The 25,347-nt window shown below is 37.3% G+C and overlaps 3 protein-coding genes across 8 annotated transcripts in view; 1 reads left to right on the top strand and 2 right to left on the bottom strand.

Annotated features, from left to right (window-relative positions):
- Positions 1-16,656, top strand: part of Fstl5 (follistatin-like 5) — a 34,052-nt gene extending 17,396 nt beyond the window's left edge. For both annotated transcript variants that reach the window (XM_071774899.1, XM_071774900.1), the window contains exons 3-18: positions 4,947-5,048; positions 6,350-6,479; positions 7,382-7,618; positions 8,678-8,862; positions 9,446-9,580; positions 9,780-9,912; positions 10,395-10,555; positions 10,930-11,053; positions 11,542-11,835; positions 12,080-12,201; positions 12,285-12,422; positions 12,488-12,703; positions 12,890-13,040; positions 13,147-13,347; positions 13,576-13,722; positions 14,022-16,656. In XM_071774899.1, the coding sequence (XP_071631000.1) occupies positions 4,947-5,048; positions 6,350-6,479; positions 7,382-7,618; positions 8,678-8,862; positions 9,446-9,580; positions 9,780-9,912; positions 10,395-10,555; positions 10,930-11,053; positions 11,542-11,835; positions 12,080-12,201; positions 12,285-12,422; positions 12,488-12,703; positions 12,890-13,040; positions 13,147-13,347; positions 13,576-13,722; positions 14,022-14,251 (2,706 nt within the window). In that variant the 3' untranslated portion in view covers positions 14,252-16,656. The remainder of the gene's footprint in view (positions 1-4,946; positions 5,049-6,349; positions 6,480-7,381; positions 7,619-8,677; positions 8,863-9,445; positions 9,581-9,779; positions 9,913-10,394; positions 10,556-10,929; positions 11,054-11,541; positions 11,836-12,079; positions 12,202-12,284; positions 12,423-12,487; positions 12,704-12,889; positions 13,041-13,146; positions 13,348-13,575; positions 13,723-14,021) is intronic.
- On the bottom strand, positions 299-16,148 carry LOC139810968 (hemolymph lipopolysaccharide-binding protein-like). Of its 3 annotated transcripts, none has more exons than XM_071774929.1 (4): positions 16,010-16,148; positions 3,002-3,325; positions 2,052-2,666; positions 299-1,857 (listed from the first exon to the last, which is right to left on the bottom strand). In XM_071774929.1, the coding sequence occupies exons 3-4, from the start codon at positions 2,520-2,522 to the stop codon at positions 1,561-1,563; spliced, it is 768 nt and encodes a 255-aa protein (XP_071631030.1). In that variant the 5' UTR covers positions 2,523-2,666; positions 3,002-3,325; positions 16,010-16,148; the 3' UTR covers positions 299-1,560. The 3 variants fall into 3 exon arrangements, with proteins under 3 accessions (XP_071631030.1, XP_071631031.1, XP_071631032.1); XM_071774930.1 differs by having other exon boundaries at positions 2,052-2,618; XM_071774931.1 differs by lacking the exon at positions 16,010-16,148 and adding an exon at positions 5,927-6,343.
- On the bottom strand, positions 15,208-25,072 carry LOC139810953 (ubiquitin carboxyl-terminal hydrolase 4). Of its 3 annotated transcripts, XR_011731519.1 has the most exons (14): positions 24,806-25,072; positions 23,674-23,906; positions 23,279-23,478; positions 22,912-23,192; positions 22,559-22,826; positions 21,742-22,472; positions 21,123-21,395; positions 19,853-20,110; positions 18,938-19,246; positions 18,444-18,661; positions 18,192-18,308; positions 17,961-18,079; positions 17,311-17,630; positions 15,208-16,153 (listed from the first exon to the last, which is right to left on the bottom strand). XR_011731519.1 is itself a non-coding variant. In XM_071774896.1 (13 exons), exons 2-13 carry the CDS (start codon positions 23,880-23,882, stop codon positions 17,458-17,460), a joined length of 3,156 nt encoding a protein of 1,051 aa, XP_071630997.1. In that variant the 5' UTR covers positions 23,883-23,906; positions 24,806-25,072; the 3' UTR covers positions 16,862-17,457. The 3 variants fall into 3 exon arrangements, 2 of the variants coding, with proteins under 2 accessions (XP_071630997.1, XP_071630998.1); XM_071774896.1 differs by lacking the exon at positions 15,208-16,153 and having other exon boundaries at positions 16,862-17,630; XM_071774897.1 differs by lacking the exons at positions 15,208-16,153; positions 23,674-23,906; positions 24,806-25,072 and having other exon boundaries at positions 16,862-17,630; positions 23,273-23,414.
- Positions 25,073-25,347: the final 275 nt, after the last annotated feature.

Below are 25,347 nucleotides of genomic sequence, written 5' to 3'. Positions count from 1 at the left end.
TACACAGCATATCCACATTTTCGGAAAATAGAAAAGAAAAATAAAAATAAATGAGAAAGAAATAAAGTTACCGGCTTAATCTTAATTAACCTTTATTTAATGAGGGAATTCCATTTTTTATGAAATGGGCAGTCTTTAGAAATGGACAACAAAGTATAATTATAATTATGTAATGCTTAAACACTATTTTTTATAAATTTATAAAAATTATTTATGAATAAAATAATAAAAATAATAAAATGTCATTTTTGTTTGAATTCTCAAAATTAAGATATAATGTACAAAAGAGTTAGACGTGCTTTATTTAATGTATACCTTTTATTTTATATCTGTACAAAATTTTATAAAAAATTATCTAAACATATAAGATTAAGGAATAAAGAATGTCGATTTACATGGCAATTCCCAGGCAATTAAATGGGACACTATAAAGACATACAAAATATATAATATACAACGGATAATAACACATACGCATGTCTATAATAATTTCAGCATATAATTACTCACATACATATAATATCTTAATAGAGTGTATTTAATAGGGAGATAGTAATTATCATTCACTATACATATATTATTCGACGTCTGGTTTCTCTATAACTGTAATTTTCAGCACAGACATAATATTATAAAATTAGCTCCGTCTTCATTCTCTCCGCGCGCTTCTCAATTTCAGACGCTATTTAGTGAGGATTCAGCAAAATCAAAAACCACAAATTATACCGCTGCACCGTAAATACCAACTTACATCGTGGCTTGCATTGCTCTCTATCGATGCTTCTATAAATTCTTTATTCTCCGAAACGTACTCCGCGCGCGCGCGCGCGCTATATTTCCTATAAACATAAATCGTGGAGGTTCGTAAGTTATACTTTGACTGCAACATGCGAGGTTGAAGCTCTCGTAAAAAACGAGATTCGGACAAAAACATTCGATCCGATTTAACAAAAAGATACAACAAACTGACATGTTGATTTTTAAATATTATTTACGAATTGTTGCGGTAGTACTGTAACTCAAAATTCTCATCCTACTGTAAACTCGCGCAACATAACTCAACGCGTAATAGTACCGTTGTATCACAACGCGGAAACTTGCAATGTCTAAACTTCAGAAATACAAGTGTAATGTCTAGAAACAAACAACTAATTAGAATCGCTAATTTTAACATTGATAACACGACCAAGTAATCAACAAGTCCGTCTGTTTTTTTGTACTTGTATCAGTGTAAAGACCACACATATATAGGAAAAAAAAGATCACTTTTTTTTATAAATCTAGGAAAACCAGAAAGATATATTCCTACAAGATATATTTACGTAAACCAGGACATTTTATTGATGGGTGACCCCTATCGTAGAAAATGACAGCGAGAACGGCGAGATTTATATATTACAAAAAGAAGGTAGCTTTGTATATATTCGAGATAAGAATGCTCTTTACACATGGATGATGATTGCAGAATGCCGTCATTATTACGCGAGCACATTAAGATGTTGCATATAAGAGCACATAAACCTTACGCGATGCTTAATTTTTACAGGCGCCGCTTTTTCCTCATTGTAAAACTCGCATCAGCGGAAGTTCACAGAGGAATGGAAATGGGACGTCGCACGCGACGTCGTCCATGCCACCCTCTTTCATTAGGGCACCACAGTGCTGTTTGCCTCCTCCGTTGTCGGGTTGCCCGCCCCACTTATCGCTCCACCTGGTATAACCGGTTTTCGCCAACGAATCGCCCAACACAGTGACCCATTCGCCTTCCGTATAAAGGTCGTGTATACCTAAGAAGGCCTCGTTCGGATATACCGCACCCTTGATCGGTCCGGAGCGATTAAATATATCCAACAGTATCTGAAGGAAGATCGAGACAGATTACACGGCGCGTAACATTAATTAGGCCGATATAATTATGTCTTTATAATAATTATTCATTGTGACATTTCCCTAAATATATATATTTGTTCGAAGAAAATTAAAATCGTAAGGATGAATTGTTGTGTATTACATAATCACAATAATACCCAGCGATAGAATTAGTGACTCACGTGCTCCTCGGCAATAGAATTAACGATGGCGAGGTGGCCACCCTCCTCGTTACAGAACTTCCTCGCGTCGTTCCACGTGGCGGCCCTCGTGTGCAACTTGTGCGCGCCGATGCCTACTGTGTAACGATAATCGTCCCTCATCGGAGCGCCGCGCATGGCCACATTGCACGAGCACATCATGCCGTGCAACATCACGTTCTGAGAGTAGAACTGCTCGAGATGCTGCCGGTTCTGTTGCGTCATCCAGTCCGATTGTCCGGGGATCGTCGAGCTATTGACCGATGTCAAGCACGGGCAGCCGGATTCCGGATTATTGATGCTCGCGGCCGCGTCCTGTGCGCCCTCGTTCAGATTCGCGGAGGTTGTCTGTTCGAGGGAGCCGTATCCACTCGATGGTGCAGCCGAGACAAACGACTCCTCGTGAACGCCAAGCAGCGCGATGCAACCGACGAGTAAGAAATACACCATCATTCTTCTCGTAAATTCGTCGCTCTTCGAAGATTAGCCTTACAAAGTACTCCACCGAGAAATCTGCGGCTGAACAATCGTCAAGTTTGGAGAGTCTCTCTGGCGAAATAGAGATTCCCTTTGATGAAGACGAAGAAGTGTTGGGAACTATTTGCATTTAATAATGAGAAGAATTTATAATTAATAATAACAGGAAGTATACGAATTACTTCAAGGCAAATTACATTCAACGCCGTTTTAAAATTGATGTTACATGCTTCTTCAAGCAATCATTGATTATCGAGAAAATAGACGTTTATTTTTAATATGATGAGAGAAAAATGTCAAAACTATTTGATGATAATAAAAATGATATGAAAGAAAGAGAGAGAGAAAGAGAATAATGATTAAAATTATACCATAATATTATAGGTCTTATGACATAGCATGATAAACAATAAATTCTATATATTAAAAGAGTTATTATGTAAGGATGTTAATACCTTGTTTGAAGAATTACACAATATTCACAAAATCTCAGAATCTGAAAGAAAATCGAAGGACCACTTTAGATTTCTGATTTATCTGGCTAGTGTGTTCGTTCTTGACTCGTTCTTGAACTGTACGAAGAAACCCATGCGTACCAAGCCGGGATCAAAGAAGAACTGAGGCCTGCTTGTATTATACGTCCCTACGTCCCAATCCATCTGCTCGACATACCAAAGCAGGCTAAATGACCCATCCAAAAAGACTGCAGTGTTCTATCATCAGCAATCGTTCAAGGACCGACAGCAGTGGTTCGCAAACGATGGCCTTCTGCTTTACATCTGTTTGTAAAATCAAACACTTGGAACGAGAAGAATGTTTTCCTGGCGAATATTTTTTGACAAAGACAATATTCTTAATAAGGGAATTAATTAAATGCTACAGGATTTGATAAAGTCATTAAAAATTAGAATAAATTGACTACTAGAAAAAAATGTAAATCTATGTTTTATTTTTTCTTCTTTTTAATTTTTATTTCTTTTTCTTTTACTAACTGTTTTCGATAAAGAAAGAGAAAAATATTTTAAATATTATAAATCTGATACATATTTATACGTGATTATTTAAAATTATCATGTATTTTTCTTAAGAGAACCACTGGATCTCTGCGAGCAAGTGATAAAACATTCTCCGCCTCCTCATCCTGTTTCTCATTAAAAAATATCATTGTATAGAAATATATTATAATTCATTTAATGCTTTATGACATAAAACTAATCCAACATATGAAAATAGCATATTAATATGCGACAATTTTTGTTAGCATTAAAATTTTTGTGATTTTTTTAGGGCTAAGTCTTTTTAAAGATATTTTATGTTTTTATGATAACGAAAAATATCTCCCGCATATTACAGTAGTATTTTCCAACGTCATGCCAATCACGTTTTGCATCGCGATCAATGTATTTTCGCATATATCGGTAAAAATCGTAATGCGCTTGCATACGATATCTTGCAATTCGTACACAAGTGCTATTCTTAATGATAAATTTCCTAGTGCCGCGTATATAAAATATAGACCAGCCACGCGCTCTCTCGAAGTTAATCGGAAGATTTAAGATGGGCCAACCTCTACCGTGTAAACGTCTCCGGAATATAGCACTGTAAATTTCCAGGCATACAGAATCGCAGTGATTTCTCTCCTCTCCCCCTTTCTTTTCGCGACATATATATATCGGAAGAGCTGATGGCCTCAGTGGATTATAAGAACATAAATTACAAACGGTTAGATAATTGGAAAAAGTAAACTTCCTCGTGGTATTAAATGGGATTGGATTCCGGACAGACGGAACAATGTGCCACTATGGCACAGTATTAAATTTGCCCCGTCTATAAAGAAACAAAAATATTTGGTTGTATGTATGTACGCAAACAAAACAACACTTTGTACTTTTCTTTTGTTTTATAATTTTTTAAATATATTATTTTGAAATTCAAATTTGATGGAAAGGTACATACTTACATATATTTGCATAGAAAATCTATAGTAAATCTAACATTTTTTTAATAGAGACTAAAAAAATCTAATTTACTAACATTATTTACATATAAATTTGTTTAACATTTAATTTATATATAATAACTACAGCATCATTTAGCACCAATAATAGATATGCAAGATTAATTATTATATTTACATGTGCAACGAGATAAGATAAAAATATTTTTATTTTTCTTGTTAATCAATCGAAATGGATTTTATCTCTGTCTTTCGTCGAAAAGGAACGATTGATGTGGCTCAATAATCCATATCGTATTCAATTATCTTTCGTACCCTTATCAATTTACGTTCACATAGGATATCTTTTCGTTATTTGCTCCGAGAAACCGTAACAATAAAGCAAACAATATGAAAGAATGAACCTGACAGCGATCTGATATAATTTTTGATATATTTTTCAGATGCGACTAAAGCCCTGCCTCGTAACTTTCTATCTCCTGTTGCTTTCGATCGTCTCGACCTATATTGCTCCTGCGTTCGGTTCTGATATACTTCGTTACAAGGTAAGCACTGTACACATTTATTGACATTAATATTATGTATATCTTCATCAAACCGCAAAATTATTTCGTTGCCTTATTGTTATATTTACTAAACGAAATGATTTCTAAAATAAAATTATAAGATATTTATCTTGTGTATTGTAATATGATATATTTATTTCTATAAAACAGATTTTTTAAAAATAAGGATTATTTTAAAATTATCTTAATTAAGCTAGTCTTGATAAAAAGATTGAGGAATTGAGCGATTCTTAAATTAGAAAGCAATTCAGCAATCGAATGATTAATAAGACTTTTTCGCGTCCAAGTCTTCAAACTTAAATTGGACATAATTGCTGCAATTAGTTTTAATTAATTTTCTTGCCTTCCTTATAATCGATTTTTGATAACCTTCTCTTTAACTGAAGGTGCAGCGAACGAGGCAAATCTCTCAAAAAATGAATAATTAATGCTACGTTCAAACATCACATCTGAGATAAATTCACAAATAAACGAGATCTTCGGACGGAAGATTAATGACTGAAATTAGGCTTCCTCCGGAAAGCTTTCCAGCGCTCGTTTCAATTCCAAGTCGCGACACAACTTATCGCCCGATTATACAAATCCCTCACGTCTTCGCTGTATCCTCTCTCTCTCGCCGTTTATTCCCTCTCTTTCTCTCGCTCGCGAACATTATTACTCGTATAAACCATCGTCTGAAAGCTGATGACCGTTAGACGAGGACTGAGGAGTACCCTCCTTACGGCAGATCTTCCTTGGCTTCGCTCCAAGGAACGGACTTCTCGCGTAACTCTCATCACCCGATAGTGATCCGTAATCCGCATTCCCCGGTATCTGTGTACATTTATCTGTGTTCATTGACATTGCGCTGTATTTACCTGAGGGAAATCGGCCGTCAGTGCACTCGGCGGGGTCGAAGAGCATAACTCCGACCGTGACTCGATTCGGAAACCGGCGCGGCGCGGCGAGGCCGCGTAACCGCCCGCGTTTCCTCGCGCGTGGGGCCGTGGGGGCTGGGGGTCGACTTCCGGCGACTTGAAGCGAACCGAATCGTCGAGGACGAATAATTCACGAGATGCTTTGAATATTTTGAACTCTTCACGGGCCATAAAGAATGTAGCGCGACTCGCCAAAGACAATCTCGACTCGAGATTCCTCGGCTTCCCAGTTCCACGAGATTACCTACATACGTCTTTAAAAAAGTTATCTCGTCGCTATGTGATTCTAACGAAATCTTTTATACATTACGCGACTTACTCGACGTAATATCTCTGATGGGTGGACATTCGTTATATTTCCAGCGCTCGAGACATCGTTATTTTACGGTGGACAACAATGGCGTGTCACCGGACACCGGGAATCCTCCATCCACTACGCCAACCTCGACGGATGACGGATCCGCAAGCTCGGAGAACCGGCACGTCTACAAGAGTGCGTAACCGTTAAATCCCCCGTCTGCATAAATGTCAATTAGTAATTCGTACGTCGGGTGTGCACCGTTCGGGAAGTTTAATTAAACTGTGTGTTATCTCTCCGGTCACAATTCGCCGAAATCGCGTACGTACACGTTTACCTCGTGTCGTCGTTGTTAAACCAGCCCGTACGCCGCCAAAATTGCGTAAAGCACCAATCCTGCAATCAGCAAGATCGCAATGACGTAAAAAAACGCGCACATAGCTACGAAATTGTGGAGAAACGCTCGCATCGCAACGCAACTCGCAATGCGAATAAAAGAAGAGTAGCACGATATAGCAATACGATCGAAACGTGGCGGAAGAACTTTTCTATAACGTATCGTTTGCACTTTTGCAGTACCTTTCTTTTCAGAACAGAAATACAATTTCCTTGCAAAACTTTATTTTGAAATCGCTCGCTGTTTAATATGCCCATTTTATTGACTCTGCTAAAACCGTCGCAAATCATAACGTGAAGCGAAAAGAGAATATTGGAAAAGCGGGAGAAATATCCCGAATCCCGAAATGATTTGGCAGTATTCTAAGGTTGCGATCTAACGGGGTTGCGGTCGCGCGGAGTGATTTATTGCAACAAGATAGAACGGTCGCATTACTGAGGATGATCGGCAATTTTGTCGTGAATGGACGCGTATATTCGCGGCGCGAGGTATTCCGCTTTCGTACATATATAAGATCCCGTCATCAATCGCGCATGTTTGTAACATACGGCTGACGGGAAACATTTGCGCGCCGCGCCGACCGTATATCCGGGGGTTGCGATCCCGATATATGCGACATATCTTTGACGGGGATGAGTATCTCGCGGCGAGGGAGGGCGGCGTTACCGCGAAAAGACGCGAATATTTTTCCCTCTTTCAGACGACGATCCATGCCTGGTGAAGTATTGCGGCGCGGGAAAAGAGTGCCAGGTCTCCGCGGACGGCGGCGAGGAGATCGTCGCCGCGTGCGTCTGCGTTCGTAGATGCGCGCGGAGGCATCGACCGGTCTGTGCGAGCAATGGCAGGGTATACGTCAATCACTGCGAGATGCACCGCGCGGCCTGCAACGCCGGCACGCCGTTGACCACGCGAAGGCTCTCCAGATGCCTCGGCAATGGTGAGCACGTGCTGGACAAAATACGTCTCTATCTTATATATATACGTAGCGCAGAAAAGTTGCGGTATGCATGAAGGAAATATCTCTCTGAAAGCGGAGGACAATGGCATTTATACCGTACATTGTTGAGTATTTCCGATTTTAACTCCGACGAGAGAGAACTTGGTGAATGTAAGCAGACTCGGACAGGAAAAGAATTTGCTCCGTTCTCGTATACCTATGCTTTCTGACCTCGGCATTAAAGAACCACTGGTCATTTTGAATACCCAATTGTCTTTTATCGGATATAAAAATCTGTATCTTTTTAAATTTCCGGTTAATATTAATAGCGATGGTAATTCTGAGAGGTAAAACGAGATTTCTTACCGGCTTGAAATCAATTCTTGTATTTTAGATTCTAGTAAAATGGAAGAACGCGCCGGAGTTTATCGACCCCGCGGCGTACACTGAACTCTATCTATATTTAATTTTAATTATCTATTTATTTAACTTAATTAATGATTGGATTTGACTTTACTTAATTACTTAACAAGAGTTATCAGAAACCAAGCTTAATGAATATAATAATAATAAATCAATTAATATACCATTATAGCTACTTTTAGGTTTTACTCGTAAATTATTAATACAATTGAAATCTTATTATCAGAAATTTTATATGTTATATGTGAGACAATATATATAATGTAATAAATTCGATTTTTTAATGTAATCTACTAATATAACTTTTTAATTAGCTATCAGTAGATTAAATTTATAAGTACAACAGCCTATAAATCTTATAAGACATATCAAATAAAGATTATCCAAATCTTTTTGCCGATACTTTTAACTTTAATTCATTGTTTACTCTACTCGAGGAAAAGAAACCACGATCTTTAGCGGGTTCACAAAACTTTGGTTTCATTATGAACTCAATAATAACTTGGAAGTTTTCTATTAATTTATGGCAGCCGCGCAGCAGCCTAGTTTGTTAAGAGTTGTAACGATAAGAAAAAAAAAAGAAATGTCGTTACATGGAAACTCGAAGTTTATGATGGAATGTTCCATCATTTCCAGGTAATTACAGCGCACAGGCACGGAAGGATTTCTTCGCGTACCATGCCTCCTCCAAAGGCAAGAATATCGCCAAGTACGCTAAGTCTAAGAATAAAGTAAAGCATCATCCGGCGAGCAAATCGATCCCACGAAAGAACGGTCACGTTATCGAGGAGTGTTCGGCGCAGGAATACGAGATTATGAAAGTATGTTATCGATTTTGTTCCCCAATGTAATAATTTCCGATTTAAGACGCGGGAAAGTTTAACGAGGGTATCTTTTTGAGTTGCAAATATAGATAACTTTATTTATCATTAATATTCCTTGGCTGTATTCGGATATAGCTTCAATAAAGAAGTTACTAGGGCATATGAAACAGAAACGGGTTTGAATTTGTTATTAAGCTATGATACGCGAATAATACTCAATCTAATCAATCTTTCTTTTATCGAATATAATGATAATTTTTAAATATGTAAATTAAAATAATTTATAAATATTTTTAAGGTAAGACGAGATTCTTGCAGTTTATAGATTTAAACTAGGTATATGGTTCGTTTAGCTTACATATATGTGTATAGATTCAGCTGGCATCGAGATTTATTTGCTTACAAGTGCAGAAAAATAAATATATAAAAGTACCGCGTCGATTAAAAATATCTTCCTTGAATATTTTATGATTTTTCTCGCAGTAACACATTTGGACCAACTTTATTAACTTTATTAAAGATTATCACGTAATCAGATCATATACTATTTTATCTTTTTTATTCTATTTGTCCGCCGTAGGACAACTTACTCCTGTATAGCCACGCCAGATTAATGGCCGAGGATAATCACAGCAAGGAATACTTGGTCAGCATCATGTTTTCTCACTACGACAGAAACAATGATGGTAATTTGGAGCGGGAGGAGCTCTTACAGGTGATTTAACATTAAATATACTTTTCTTCGTATAGTGTTTCTTCATTAGCGTTTTCTCCGGAGTTTAACCAAGCTGAAAGAGAAGTACTTGCGATGAGATTTATTTGATGGTCGTTATTTTAATGGCGGTAACACGATTTTTCCATTGCGCGACCGTCCCGCGAATAACGCGCTTATAAGCTCTCTCTCGAACATTTAGATCGCTAAGGAAGAAAACATGGAGGAGCTATCCGCGGGGTGCAATTTGAGCCACATGATCAGCTACGATGACACCGATGGTGACGGCAGATTAAACGTTAACGAGTTCTACACTGCCTTCAGCAAGCTTTACAGTAAGTATCATTTGTGTGCGATTTATCATTTATCACGAGAGATTTATCTTTTGCAAGTCGATGACGAAGACAAATATTTATGTTAGTATTAGAATGTATTCAAATTAATTTAATCCTTTAAATAAATTTCTTTTACTTAAAGCAAATTTTCGAAAATTGTCTTTTTACATCACTGTTAAACAATTTTGTAATCTTATCGCCGCGATTAGTGTAATTTAACGCAGTGATTAACCATTTACGGACACTTTTCTTATGGTAATCTATGTTATAATGGTCTCAATGCAGAACGCATTGTCCATAGACAATGGCTTCACCGTAAATTGTCAGACCGCACACGTGACCGGCACAGTGCCATCGCGCATATATAAACGACCGCGGAGGAATTATTATGCAAAGTTTGTACAGCGAACGATCGTCCATTCAATTTGGCCGAAATATAATAACGTACACGTAATACGCGAGGGCGGTTCTGATCTGTGCAGGTGTATCGGTGGTATCGTTGGATAAATCCCTCGAAGTGAATCACATATCCGCGCGAGTCGGGGACAACGTTGAGATTAAGTGCGACGTCACCGGAACGCCACCCCCGCCTTTGGTCTGGCGCCGTTATGGCACAGACGTGGAAACCCTCAGTGAGCCGGAGGTATTCTATTCGAACGAAATAATTCGATCTCTATATCCATCACCGTTAGCTCTGTAACACCGTCTATACACCGCGTTGCTATTGAAATAACATGTAAAAAAAAAATATATATATATATATTTCTTCATCACTTTCTCTTTATCAAAATAAATAAAGAGAAAGTGAAAAATATCTTGTTGAAAAATATTTGTTTTCTTTTACATTTTATTATATCCTTCAAAATGGAAATTAAAATCAAGATTTTTTTATCGCTATTGAATGAGCAATATTTTAAAAAATTAATTTAATGGTCTGACGGACTGATATAATTTTCATTCTAAATGAAAGAGGCGTATTACGAGAGAATTATGATAACGCGAATGCACACTTTATAGATTCGCGTTCTCAATGATGGCAGTCTCTATCTGACAAACGTGCAGTTGGAACATGCTGGTAATTACACGTGCCACGCTCTCAGGAACCAAGACGTGGTCCAAACTCACATGCTCACCATATACAGTAAGTCTTTTAAATGGAATAATATAAATTTTAGATGGAGATATTTGGAGGCGCATTAGACAAGTCTTGATTCTGCTTGGAAAACGAAAAATTTTTCATTTATACATAGATTGTACAATTAATTTACTTTAACTATCAAAATGTAAACCAAAGTTCAATTTATATAATACATTATAATAATTAAGTGTACCGAGATACTCTACACTTACCAGGACCATCCCTTTATCTATAAATTGCTGAACAAATTCACATTCGATCTATTCTTAACAAAAATGTTGAGAAATAATGTTTAAGCTAAATGATTAAAAATGATTAAAAAACAAATAATTTTTACAGATATATATATAATAAAAATATATTTTCTTTAGTCATTATCAAATCTATTATAAAGTTGGAGAAAATGTAATCTTGAAGTATAATAAAATGCTATCAATCAATTAAAGAAAATAATTGATGTTAAAAATAATCGAGAGTGACATTTCCCTCAGCCGTACCCGAAGTCAGGGTGACACCACAGTTCCAATCCAAGCGGCCAAAGGGAACGGCGAAGATGAAGTGCCACGTGATAGGTGAGCCTCTCCCGCGTGTACGATGGTTGAAGAACGACAAACCCCTAAGCGAGGATCAGCCAGACAAGTACGAAGTGATCGGGAACGGTACCAAATTGCTAATTAGGAAGGTCGATTATGCCGACACCGGGGCTTACATGTGTGAAGCGACCAGCGCTGGGGGACTAACGAGAGACATTAGCAGTTTAGTGATTCAGGAGCAGCCTACACCGAGTAAGTAAAGGGCAAACTCTTGCTTTAATGAGAACTTGTAACATTAACCCATTAGAGATATGTATATTTAATGAAGGAAATATTATTTAATTTAGTAGAAGAATACTAGTATTCGCATCAATATTTGCTAATAATTTTTTATTATTAATTAATTGTAACTCTCTCTCTTTAGGTATTATCATATTTTTATTTACTACCTTATCGTCTCGTCTCTTTATAATTAATATGAAAATTTTGCATATAGTTGCGGTGGATGAAGAACGCAGATTCTTATCTTTTCACGAGTGGGGTATTTTAGTATATGAGCCATCTACGTGTCATGCGTTGCACGAGATTCATTCCACGGACATCATACCTGGTACTCAGGTACGAAATCAATATATTACCCCTTTTTCTTTTTATACCACTCTCTCGATATTTTTATCATCGTATGCTTTACACGTTTTTAGGAATACGTCTGCGGGCCTAAAAATGTTCCCTGTTCTTGGGGACGTGCCATAAACGTTGCTGATAGATATGTATACGTTAGTCAACCGGATAAGAACCGCGTGCTTGTGATCAGCGAAGTGCAGATGATGATAATCGATGTACGTTTTCTCTTTCATTGAAACCATTCAGAATACCATCGAATAATTTCAATGTAATTTTTCAGGTAGTGGCTACGGACAAAAACCCAGTAGATCTGTGGTATGTACGAAACCTCGACTACGTCTGGGTGTTAAACTGGAGGAGCGAAATGGACGTCGGCATCAAGACCGTGCAAATAATCAAGGAAGCTGCCCAGCGAAAAAAACACCATACTATGCGACCAGAGCCTATCGATGCGCAATTCGATCTCGTGAGAGGCCTGTATATTCCACAGCAGCGAGTACGTTTATCAACGAGTTCGTTTTTCGATATTGCGAAACTATGCAGACTTTTAAAATCGCAAATAAATCCTTTCATCAATATGTATTATTTAATTGACTTAGATTATATTATCGCAAAACATTGCAAAACATTGTATGTCTAACATAGTTATATTATCTATATTACAAAGACTTTTATTTCTTAGGATATAAAACACATATTCAAATATGGTTACGTGACCCATACGAATCAGCATGGAATGTACAAGCTCGATCTGGTCAACATGAGATATACTCGTACCGTGAACTTGGCCAGCTACAACTGCGTGCCAACAAGCATGGAATTTTCCGATCTTTGTAAATATATATTTCTCATTGTATTGATATTTCTTTAATTTTTGTTTCGCCTCATTCGGATTCTGTTCGCTCCTTCAGCTTGAACGCAATGAGATTCTATTTCCAGACGGTTTTGTGATATTGGAGTGCGAAGAGCCGATCACTGGTCGACCTACCGGTCAAATACTATTAGATTACCTTACTGACAGCGTTCTCGCTCATAAACCGAGCATCCTGGGAAAACCAGCAATTTCTCCCGATTCCAGATATCTGGTTACTCTCGACAAACAAAACACCGGTGTCACTCTCGTGGTGCAGGAGATATTACGTAATATACTTCACTTTTTTGCATTTTTATTATAATAATATAAAAAAATTAGATACTTTTAAATACACTAATGAAATATTAAAGATAATATATTTATCGGAATTTTTTGATTTATTAAATTTTAAAACAAATTTTTTTTATTTTAAAATAATAATTCCAATATGGTGATCGAAAAATTGTTCAATTTGCATGAATAATGTATGTATAATATTGTATACATTTTTCCAGCAAGCGGACTAAAATTCGCTTTTGATGTGAAAACAACCTTAAATATCAGCGACATTGCCTTCTATCCATCGCAAACGACACATAGTTACGACATATACGCTTCATCGACAGACAAAGAAGATATCCTCTTTCTAGATTTAACTACTGGTGAGATAATCCTTTTTATTCTCATTATAAGAAAAAGATTTCATAATCCAATAATTCCTTTCATTTTTCGCGAACAATGAAATCATGCAATTAACATCATATCCAACATCATCTAAATAATCTAAATTTCAAATTAAAATGTCTATTTCAAATTGGCTAAAACATATTACTCTTATTAAAATTTCGCTCGTTTACTCCAAAAAATACTTTACATATATGTATATTTTAAACAAAATTTTCTTTAATTTTATTATATGTCAAATGTGAAGCAAACTAACTAACTAACTTTGTCTTTCCAGGAAAAGTGGAAATGATAACAGGCGTGGGGAAGGCAACACCACCACATCTCACCAAATGGGGTAATCCGAACAGACCGATAATACAAAGCGGTATATTTGGTCGATATATGGTAAGCCCCTCCAACCAGGCTCTCTTTGTTCTCAACGGGGAGACCCGTACGGTGAATTGCGAGATTGGTGGCCTTATACATCCCGGCGCGATTGTTTGGTTCACTGTTTCGTTGCGTTAATGAATGTAGCTTCGTGACGACGACAATACGAGACGTATATAAATTGATCATAGAGATCCGAGTGGGTACCAAAGCCAATATACCGAAAAACTTTAGGTGGAATTAAAGCTAACATATTATAGAGAAATAAACTGTGCGATAAATGCTTTCATCTTCCCTAGATAGTTTTTAAAATAAATGCCTCACGTTTAAATATTTTTGCATTATGACTGCACCATAACTGGAAAAAAAACCAGCAATGCTATCTCAAAGAAATGTCCGAAGTAATGGCAAAGATATAGTGTCAATGGTTAATAACTGTAATATGTCAAATTAATTACTAAATTGTATTTAAATCTATATTAATTATATAATCTATATATCAATCAGATGAAATTATTTAATTGTGTATTAGTAAAATATTAATTAAAATAAAAGATAAAATATAAAATTATGGAAGACGATAAAATAAGTTAGTCTCTTTGAACCAATCTCTAATTTCAAAGAACAGAAGTTTATAATTGTTACGTAGACAGTTTTATTAATATCTTTTAAAGTATTATTATATACATATTGTCAAAATAATGTGAAACCATTTAATAAAACTTTCATATTATTGAAAAGAATTTCAGTATTCGGACAACAGTATCGCACTTTTGGAATTGTCAACCGATACATATCAAATGTCAACTGCCAAACTGTCAAATATTGTTAACAAATTATATCATTGTTATATCTTTGGTCGGCAGGCAGTCATAATGCAAAGAATTTAAACTAATGTATTTCAGATCAAATCAGATTTAAATGTCACAGACACTTGAAAATGATCACCATGCGATGATTAAAAAACGACAATTGATGTAAAGTAGTTATAGTAATTGAAAAAATGAAAATTCAAATTGTACCAATTTCAATTTTTAATACATCTGGACACGATACATCCATGTTGAGAATGTTTATCTAGAGAAGATGAAGAGTTGTAACATCGAGTGCATGAGAATAACGATGAAAAACATAAACGACGAAGAAACGGCCATAATAGAAGAACAGAGTAATATTAAGCTATACATAATGTTATGTAATATGAAGATTGAAGTGTAAACAAAGCTAGCATCAAGTGCGTATGTTGAGTGGGGCAGATGCACCAGTGAGGATGGCCGTTTAAGAGAGAAGAAATATTCTATTATAAATAATTTAAAGGTGTACTTTTTTCCTACAAGTACAAATTGTTTCGTTGTTCTTAGTTCCTCTTAGGTATCGTATAAAACAGTTTCAAGTTTAGAATTTCGAGTATTAACAACATAGCATTTAAAAAATGACTATTTGAGATTAATAACGAGAAGAGGTATAAACTGTTAGAGTAAATAACTGCTTTAATCCATAACTGTATAATAATTATTATATAACTGTACACAATGATTCATATTATCTCACGTTCTCAGTTAAAAAAAAATATCTAGACTTTATATATAACTTTATATATAACAAAAATAACGAAATATGATGTGGTTATTTAGTGCTACAAGATCATTCGCTGATACACCTACCCTACAAGAAAATATCGAATTCAGTTGAATGTATTACTGCGCATAATATGCCGTGAAAGTGTATAAATTTTTATGATCGAAGGATTCGAAGACATTCTCATATCATTTATGAATCAAAGTTTCAAAAGAAAAACTTGACAACAAATTGCTTGTTTTGTAGCTTTAGTTGCAGCAGTAGCAACATTTTTTCTTAGCTCTATTAGAAGTTAATTATTGATATGTTCTACATTACCGATTTGGAAGAAATTGGATTCCTCTGCCGACTCTTGAATTACTCTGTATTATTAATTATCGAATTACAGAATATTAGTCGCTAGTTTTCGTAGTTACCAAGATATCACTGTCGTAATGTCGAAGTACCAATACACACAGTGTCCTAAAATTTATGAATAAAAATATATTAGGAAAATTGGCAGAATACTAAATAAAAACTTATATTTTTATCAATTCTGAATATTTCATATGTATTTTGGCAAAATTTCGTGACGCTTACGTATGCGCTTAGTGCATCCAAACGAATTTGCTACAAGAGATTAAAAAGGCCAGAACAGTACGATTCGGAGGAAATCGCTCGATGGCGATAGGATTCTTTTATATTTATACTACATAAAGTATCGAGAAACTTCGAGTCGGTTTTACAACATTCGACAAACAGAAATGTTTAGGAACCGAGTCTAGGTGCGCATACGCGTCATCAAGTTACAATGTAGCGTGTTATAACAATTTATACTTTATAGCAATTCGAAAAATGTAACGTGAAATATCAGTATTACACAGATGCTGTGCTAATGCGAGCGTGTGTTGAACTGCGATTAGTGTCTTGTAATAAAATTGCAATATACATATATAACTAATTTAATAAATAACCCATGAACGTGATTGCGTTTCATAAAATGTGTATATTCTGTTTCGCTTTACAATCCTCTTGATCTCTCACTTGGATAACGAAGGAATATCGGATAAGCGCAACATTTTGTTATTGATAAGCGTATATCCTCCCGCTCCTCTGCTCAGATAAAGAAGAAAGCATGGCGAAGCGTGACATCCCGCCTTTGGTGAGTGGTGATTCAAGTTTGATTTCAAGTATGACACGTCCACCTTTATTCACTAATAAATTACGTGTTTAGAATTCTCGAGTTCTACATTTAACGGTCTACTGTACAAATTCGACATACGTTTACAATATATGCAGTACAAATATGCTCAGTTCTCTCAGTATTCGCGAAATAGGTCAGGCCTAAGTTGCGCTAACGTAAAACGCCACCGGCAAAGTACTGATTGCGAGGACATCCGAAAAATCATCGCATAACAAGTCACGAAACAAACGCACACGGCGACAGTTATCGATATTTCACATAATCGAGCGCAAATCGGCGCGTGTATGGAAGTACGCCTTCCATTGCACTTTTAAAAGATAAAATAACCCTAGCAGAGACAGCAGAAAGGGAGATGGATGCGCAGGGGGAGAGAAGACAGAAGCGCAACAAAATGGATAAAGGAAAAGTTGCAAACGTATAAAGTATGCGAATAAACCTTCGCGATGTGTACACATGGAAGAACGCAAATATCAATCCCCCTTTTGTCACACTCCATTCTTTTACTACCAGCTCTGTTCTTTCTTTGTTCCTTCTTTGACTGCTCGACTTGGTCTATCGGCTACCAAGATAAATACACCACTTGTTATATATTGCACGGTTTCAAGTTGGTCCCTTGTCGACTATAAAACAATATGTATGCATTGCTAAAATCCTCATCTTGTGGCTTCTGCCTACTCGTAATCTCGTCATTATAATAATACCACACGTCTGTGCGAGGATTCTTCGCATACGCCGTATAATGGCCCGCGGACACGCCTGAAATTCATTTGACATGTAATAAAGCATTCAATTTTATGTACCTGTACGTTTCAATTATTTTTGGACGAGTATATTTAATTTTAGACGATCGAAGATATCGAAAAGATTTTTTTAAAGATAAAAGTATACTAGTTATTTAAAAAATATTTAAAAACTTTTTTCCCCGTATTGCTACTCCCATATGAATAACTACAATAATCTCTATTCATATTTATTTAAAGATGTATGTCAATACTCTGTTTCCAACATTCTTATAATAAATTGCTTTCTGAAATGATGCAACAAAAAGAGATTTATCACTTTTAAAGTTTTGATAAGCTTACGTACCTCCAAAGTGGCATACGCAGGCATAGAGATCATAAAGGTGGCGTCCTACACTCAGACCCACCAAAGGGAATGTGACCTTGTCGTCTAGCTTCATACTCGCACATTCGTAAAACACAAATCTATAAATCCGAAGTAATGCGTGAGTCATCCATGATAATAGAACATTTGTAATATCCATCGATCTGTAGAGCTTACATAGAGCATTTTTATTTTGATATGAATATTACATACCGTTTAAGATATACGATGAGGAACTTAGGATATCGATGTACCGTCAACGTTTTCGTGGCACATTGATTACATCCACATTTCGGACAAAACCAAGGATTATGTTCGTCTAAAGTTTCGCTAAAAAAAGTATTAAAATTATATAAAACACCAATAATATATCAGCAATGAAATTAACAAGTGTAGTAAAGCAATTGGCATATTTATTTTACTCCAGAATGCCTTAATTAATAAGCAACTCATAAAGATCAATACCTTTGACTAAATGCTTGAAGGCAATCATAAAGAGACAGTGGATGGTGCGGCCGTTGCTTGCTGACGCTAACATGATCGACAGGATGCAGAATCTTAGGAACATATTCGGTATAACGAACCGCAAGCGTATCACCGTTCTGTAGCGCTACCATTCCCGTCTCAGGCACACTACATCCTGTACAATGCGCCGTATACATACATCGTGAACAATGGTGACCCTGCAAAACAATTTTTTTGTAAATTAATATGGCAATATATATTTAATAATTCAGACTTATGTTAAACTATTTGAATGTATCAACAGCTATATTATTATGTATTTGAAACTGTGTAATTATTTCTTTGACAAGATATATTTTTTACATTTTATAAAATTTAATTGTTTCGGTTATTGCGACAAATAAATCATCTACATTTTAATAAAGGAGAAGAACGCTTTAAAACATTTGTAGCATCAAGCAGACCACAGCTTAAATCTAATAAGAATATCTCACCTGGCCATCGACGAAATGAATCGTGTAGTGTCCTTCATGTGGCACATTCTTCTTGATGATATCATATAAATCCCGTGCATTTACTCTTGACGGGAGTCGTATCAGGTGCGGATAACCGAAAAGCTTTGTACCTTTGCGGTTATTCGTCGTCTCGTTCGTCGTATCGTGCCTCAACACCAAAGGTACGTTCAGGATACGTACAGTGGGCCTAGGTCGACCAGTTTGGTCTATCTTCGTAAACGACGAGGCTGTCATGTACGTGGAACACATCGGACACATCTGGGGCTCCGTTTGATTTTTGAAATAGTTCTGTAAAATAATGCAAAAGCTTGGGCTTTGCTTGAAATGGTTTCAATTTGCGCGACGATTTTGTACGATAGCAAAAGCTTTGTTTTCTGTTAAAACAAAACAAAGCAAAAATTTGATCGATAATAATAAGATAACACCCTCAGGTTTAACGGCAGCATCAGATTAGTCTGAATTGAGTTCCAGGTATGACTACCAGGCTTGTGGATTATACTGAAAAAGCGGATTATACGAGATTCCATCTTCACGTTTCCAGTCGCCTCTGCTTTAAAAAAAGCGTCCCCGGCATTTTGGAGAACGCAAAGCTCTTTCTGGTTCTCGTACGCATCATTACGATGCCGTCCGGCTAGAACGTTTAACAATCTTATCTCAGACCTTCCCGAGGTGAAAATAATGACAATGAATGTCTCGTTTGTGCACCCCTCCCACTAGATTGACACTGCCGTCTTTAATCATCATTGGGATGATCGCAATTACAATCAAATAGGATAGAAAAAATATCGATAAAATATAAGTATTTAATTCTAATTTGATAATAAAGACAGAAAATTGTTATTAAAACATATTTTCTTTCATTACACTTACTTAAACAACATGATAAACTCTCACCTCGATGCACGGATCGCACATGATGAAGTTACAGCTGTTTCCGCTGTGCCTCTTCAAATCGCCATCCAATTCCTCAAGACATATCATGCACGGCACTTCCTCGCCTGTGACTGTACATCTTTGGCAAGAATCCATCTCCGTTGGGCGGTCTCCTCCGCCATCGGACAATGAAGTGTACGCATCGGGAGGTTCCGTCAGTTCAAAGGCGTATATCGATCGATTCGTATCATTGACGTGTCTCAAGAGTGTATTGTCGTCCTTAAATTTAAAACCTTGATGTAGAATCCAACAGAGTGATGTTTCCGCCTAAGTACGATAAGCTACAGCAAGCAAGTAATTCCCGAAACCTACGGTGCAAGGGGAAAATAATATAGTCAAAAAGCAACAACGGTAAGAGACCGGCAGCTTTGGTGAAATTACAAAAAAAAAAAGAGAGAGAGAGAGAGAGAGAGATATAGGAGAAAAGAAAGAGATACAAATAGAGAACAAAGAGAAGAATTGTAGTGAGCCTGTACGATGAAATGTAGCCCCGTAACTATATTTTCACGTTACGAGAATGTTCTTCCACAGAATTTCTTTAGGAGAGTAGTATCGGCGATAATCGATCCTAATCGACATACCACCTTCTTAACTCTCCAATTATTTCCTAACAGCGTATTATCTATTGATTTGTATAAAGCTCTCGATTGTGCAAAGCGAAAATTAATACCTAGATTATATTTATTCCTTCTTACCAGAATTATAATTTAAATAAGGATAGTCACAGACCAATACGAGCCGGTAAACACAGACGTCCTGCCTATGATACAGTATATCCCATAGTGTCGTAAACATTGGAGGAATGTTTCCACCCTTATACTCTTCAACCAACATATACAAGTGTTGACTGTTAGCTTGTAACAATGCAAGCCTAGCTGTAGTTATAGCTGTACTGGCTTGACTATCTTTATTTATATTTCTTTAAACACGCGTGCAAATCAATCTTTATATAGTTTAAAATCATATTTTTTAAAGGTTATCGATAATGCTAAATTCTTATAAAATAGCGTCACTACTGAAGACTTTTATATCTACATACAATTAAATTACATTACTATTAAACAAAAACTACTGGTCAATTTATCGTTAGTAATGTAATTTGTATGACACATTTTTGTTCAATTATTTATAAAGCAAATAATCACTAGCAAAGATTATCAACACAAAAAAAATCTTCATTAAAACAAGTTCAGTTTTCAATAAAAGAACAAACATATTTGTTCATACCCACCAGAATCTTCGCTATATGATTCTCTAACACCTCCGCGAGTGCAATATTCGTCACCGAAATATCTTCCTTGCCAAGCGTTTTTAATAACTCCTCTTTCAATTTCCCAATTCGAGACTGCTTATTTAAGGAAATAACACATCTCATAGGTTGTTCACCGTTCGCAGGAATATAAGTGACATTCAACTGCCTCTCCATAGCGTGAGGTAGCGGTACCGATAAATACATAAAAGGTTCATATGTAACAGAAACGTGATTACAAACTGAACACACGACCTGCAACATATTTAAAACATAAATATTCAGTGCATTGCAACAATGTTTCCAAATACTATCTCAAATATTACGACTAAAGAAAAATTTATTCTAAATTAAGCAAAAAATTGGTTAAAGATACCGGTTAATTTTAAAAATTTCGTTTATAAAAAATATATAAATTTTATGTAGAAAATTGTAAATTGTGAAAGTAGCATGAAACCTGCCTCTTACATTTTTTAAGGCAAGATGGAAAATCTACTGTGATTTAATATGGGAGATTTTTACAGTAAATACCGATGATTTGTGGTATCAACTCCAACGTATAATCTCCACATAGGTAAAATATCATTAGCAAAGTTCTTACCGTGCTCTTGAATTGGCCTTGAAAAGTGTCAACAATAATACTCCTATTTGATCGCAAGTGCTTCGCCCAGTGTTTATCCGCTTCGAGCTCATCCTGCGCGGCGATAGCGCCGTTTCCATAATTCTGCGGAATCCGCGAGCATTGGGTACTTTCACTGCCAAGACCCTCATGCTTGTGATTTTTCTCCTGATCGTCTAGTCTCATGCGTTTCACGTTACACTTTTCCAGACCGCTATCGTACTCGATGTCAGATCCGGTCGACGCAGGGTCAAGACTACCGTTGACCTTCTGGACATTCACTTCCTTTATGCGTTTGATACTAACGCTCTTATTATCAAAGTCATGATTTTCCATGAGATTTGAATTGTCCAACGGCATCCTGCGGACATTGTCCTTAGGAAACTTCTGCGAGTCGTAATGAATTTCATTATTACACTCTTGTTGCGTTACTAAGAAATTGGCATTACTCGTCTTAGCCTCTTTATGAATGTCGTATAAACTGCCATATTGAGGCACGCTTTTCGATAATTCAATTAAAGTGTCTAATCTCAAGGATCGCGTCGGAGTAACTTCATTTGCACCGTCCTCGTTCACCTTGTTGTGAATAAAAGTATTCGATCTCGCCTCGATAGTTTCATCCGAATCTAACGTCTCCTCATCTTCGCCATTTAACGGTGAATCTCTCGGTGAATTCGTGATACTATCGAGCTCTCCAATCGATGAATCGAACTCTTAAAAAATATCGAAAAATTACATTTCAAAATCTAAGAGACAACATCTGAGAGATGTAATATTTTACATTGTATAAATTTCCTACCTCTTGGCGAACCAGCCATAGTCACGTTGGGGCTATTTGGACATTCCGGTGACAAACACTCGTACATTTCCAAAAGATCTGAATTACAATTGGAGTTAGCCGTGGCAGTGACAGGGGAAAGGGTCTTTCCATTTGAGTTTTCAATAGAATTAAAAGAATTGGCAGTGGTCGTAGATAGTGGAACTTGACTATTCTTGGCACACTTGGCCATATTCATTTGTTCGTGGAGGGAATCCAACAAAAGCGCCAGAAATTCTTGACAATCATGCTGTTAAACATATACAATACACAAACTTATATAGAACAATAATTAACAAATAACTGATGAAATATATTAACAATTACACCCTTACCTGTCTATAATCCTTGAATTGTGAATGGTAAGCACCTAAAGTCTGTTTGAATTCTGTTGGTCTGAGTACACTGTATCTGCCAGACCACATTTTCCCAAGGAGTACGCTAAAGTGTGCCATTAACGATCCAGGTGGAGGCAGTTTCTCTCCTCGCTGCTGTAAATCCAAGAAATGTCGTAGAACAGGCGGAGTCGCGGTCAAACACTGCAATCCAGCTGCCATAAAACAGGTATTACCCAAGTTACGAAGTCCGCACACGCCTGCAGGCAGAACAACTACCTCTGAAAGTATTTATAGACAAAGGATAAAAATATATCATGCATCGTCATCGATTTTACATTCCGGACATTACGTTACATACACTCACCCATTGGCGAGTCATCGTGGGAATCTCCAGCCTCTGCAAAGATATTATTAAGCGCGGGTGTGCCAGGCGGCAGAAACGGACCATGTTCTATGCCAGTTCCAGAATCAATAGGATCGGCACCGATATCCGTGAAATCATTTAATCCAGGTGGTGGAGGAAGAGGAATCGCATAATCTGATGTTGAACTGTTCGCTTCAGTCCTGAGAAAATTGAAGAAAATTAGTCACGGACAATGCACGGACAGCCTCAGTTAAATCAAGTGATTCTTATTGATGCGTGAAATATCTACAGCCACACAAATATCAATAATTGTACCCAATAATAATTTATGTACTTGTGCACTTCGTAACAAAGACATTGTGCAATTAGACAAATTATAGAAAAAATATCTTTACCATGTATCTTCAATGCCCATATTAACTTCGGACGAAAGAGCTTTATCTTCTTGCAGCGTGAGAGCCTGATCTAAGGAAGAAGTCAAGGGGCTAAGACCAGTAGATTCTAACGCCTCCGATATCTCTGGTACGTCAGGCAAGTGAAAAATTCCAGATGTTCCAATCATTGAAATATTTTCAGCCTCTGTGACATCCACCTTATTGTCCATTCAGATAACAAGCCACAATGCAGTCTGAAACAAGAATTACAATCCCGAATTTTAATTATTTATCGGTAACTTTATTCTTTTTTTCATCATTTCACATATATATATATATACATATATATATATCTATATATATACATATATATATATCTATATATATATCTATATATATACACATATATAGATGTAGTATTTTATTTTTTATAGATTTCATTGTATTAATCAATTTCAATGACTAAGGTTTCTAAAAGAAAGGCAAAGACATAACAAAACATCGAATATTGTTGTACAAAGCGGGAGAGATCAGCGATATTAGCATTCTAACGGAAGTTTCACGACCAAGATACGAATACCGCAATTTCAATCGGAGCACACCGCTACATCGTAGCTTACGATCACGAGATACATCCGCGCATCGGTCTCGCAGATCATGTCGGATTCGTTTCTCTCTCCGTGTCCTCGCGCGGGAAGCGGGAAGGCCACGAAGGAGCGGACAAAAATTCCGCAAGCACACGCTGTGCGCTGTGCCTCGGTGACTCAAGTCGCTCTATCGTCCTAACCTGATACGCCCCGATTTCGCGCGATAACGCGAGGCGCGTCGCGTCGCGTACGTGCCCGCGCCGCGTGCACGGCGAACGACGATTATCGCAGCAACGTGTGGGATTATTTTCACGCACGTGCGAACGTGATACGCGCGCGAAACCGACGGACACGTTCAATATGGAAGTGAGCGGGTTCTCGAAAATACGGTCGGGCGATAGAGCGCGAGCGATGAACGACGAACGTGTCGCGAGCGCGCCGTCGCGCGTCGTGTCCTCGTGCCGCCGTATCTGTCGCGTTCGTCCGTTCGTCACGTCGATGGGTTCGTCCTCGGGTACCGCGAGATCGCGAAAATCACAAACGGTATCCGGGATCGGGCTACTTACACCGTGAGATAAGCGAGCCCCGCGCACCGAGAACGTCTACACCGCCATTGCAGCGAACAGCCGGAACAGCGTGAGCGTGATCGGTAGATGCGCGCGGGATGCGAATCCGTCTACGGCGCCTCGGGAAATGGACGATGGACGTGTTTTCTCTTCTCGTCACGCTGGCCGGGGAATCGGGGGGAATCGCGCGAGTCTACAAAACACCGCACAACACTGCCGGAACGATCATGGCGGCCCCGCTTGACGACAAACGGTATCGGTCCGGTGTCGAAAGGGATGGGAAGGAGGGAGAGAGAAAGAGAGAGAGCCGTTCGAAGCGTCGTCTACGTCGCGGACACGGACGCGCGCGCCGGTCACGGATCGACGAATCGCCAACGCGTCGAAACTGTAAACTAATAAGTTACCTGCTCATGCCGTGATGATAAGAAAGTAAATAACTGGGGCCAGGGGATAGGAGGGTAAGGTGTCATTTTACATAACTGTATTTGAGATGAGATTAAAAAAAAAAGAAAGGACCAAATGAAGAATCTGATTAGACGCGC

Source organism: Temnothorax longispinosus, chromosome 4, assembly GCF_030848805.1.
Source record: "Temnothorax longispinosus isolate EJ_2023e chromosome 4, Tlon_JGU_v1, whole genome shotgun sequence".
Classification (NCBI taxonomy): Eukaryota; Metazoa; Arthropoda; class Insecta; order Hymenoptera; family Formicidae; genus Temnothorax; species Temnothorax longispinosus.
The sequence above is the reverse complement of the archived record's forward strand: the minus strand, read 5'-3'. Positions and strand labels throughout refer to the sequence as shown.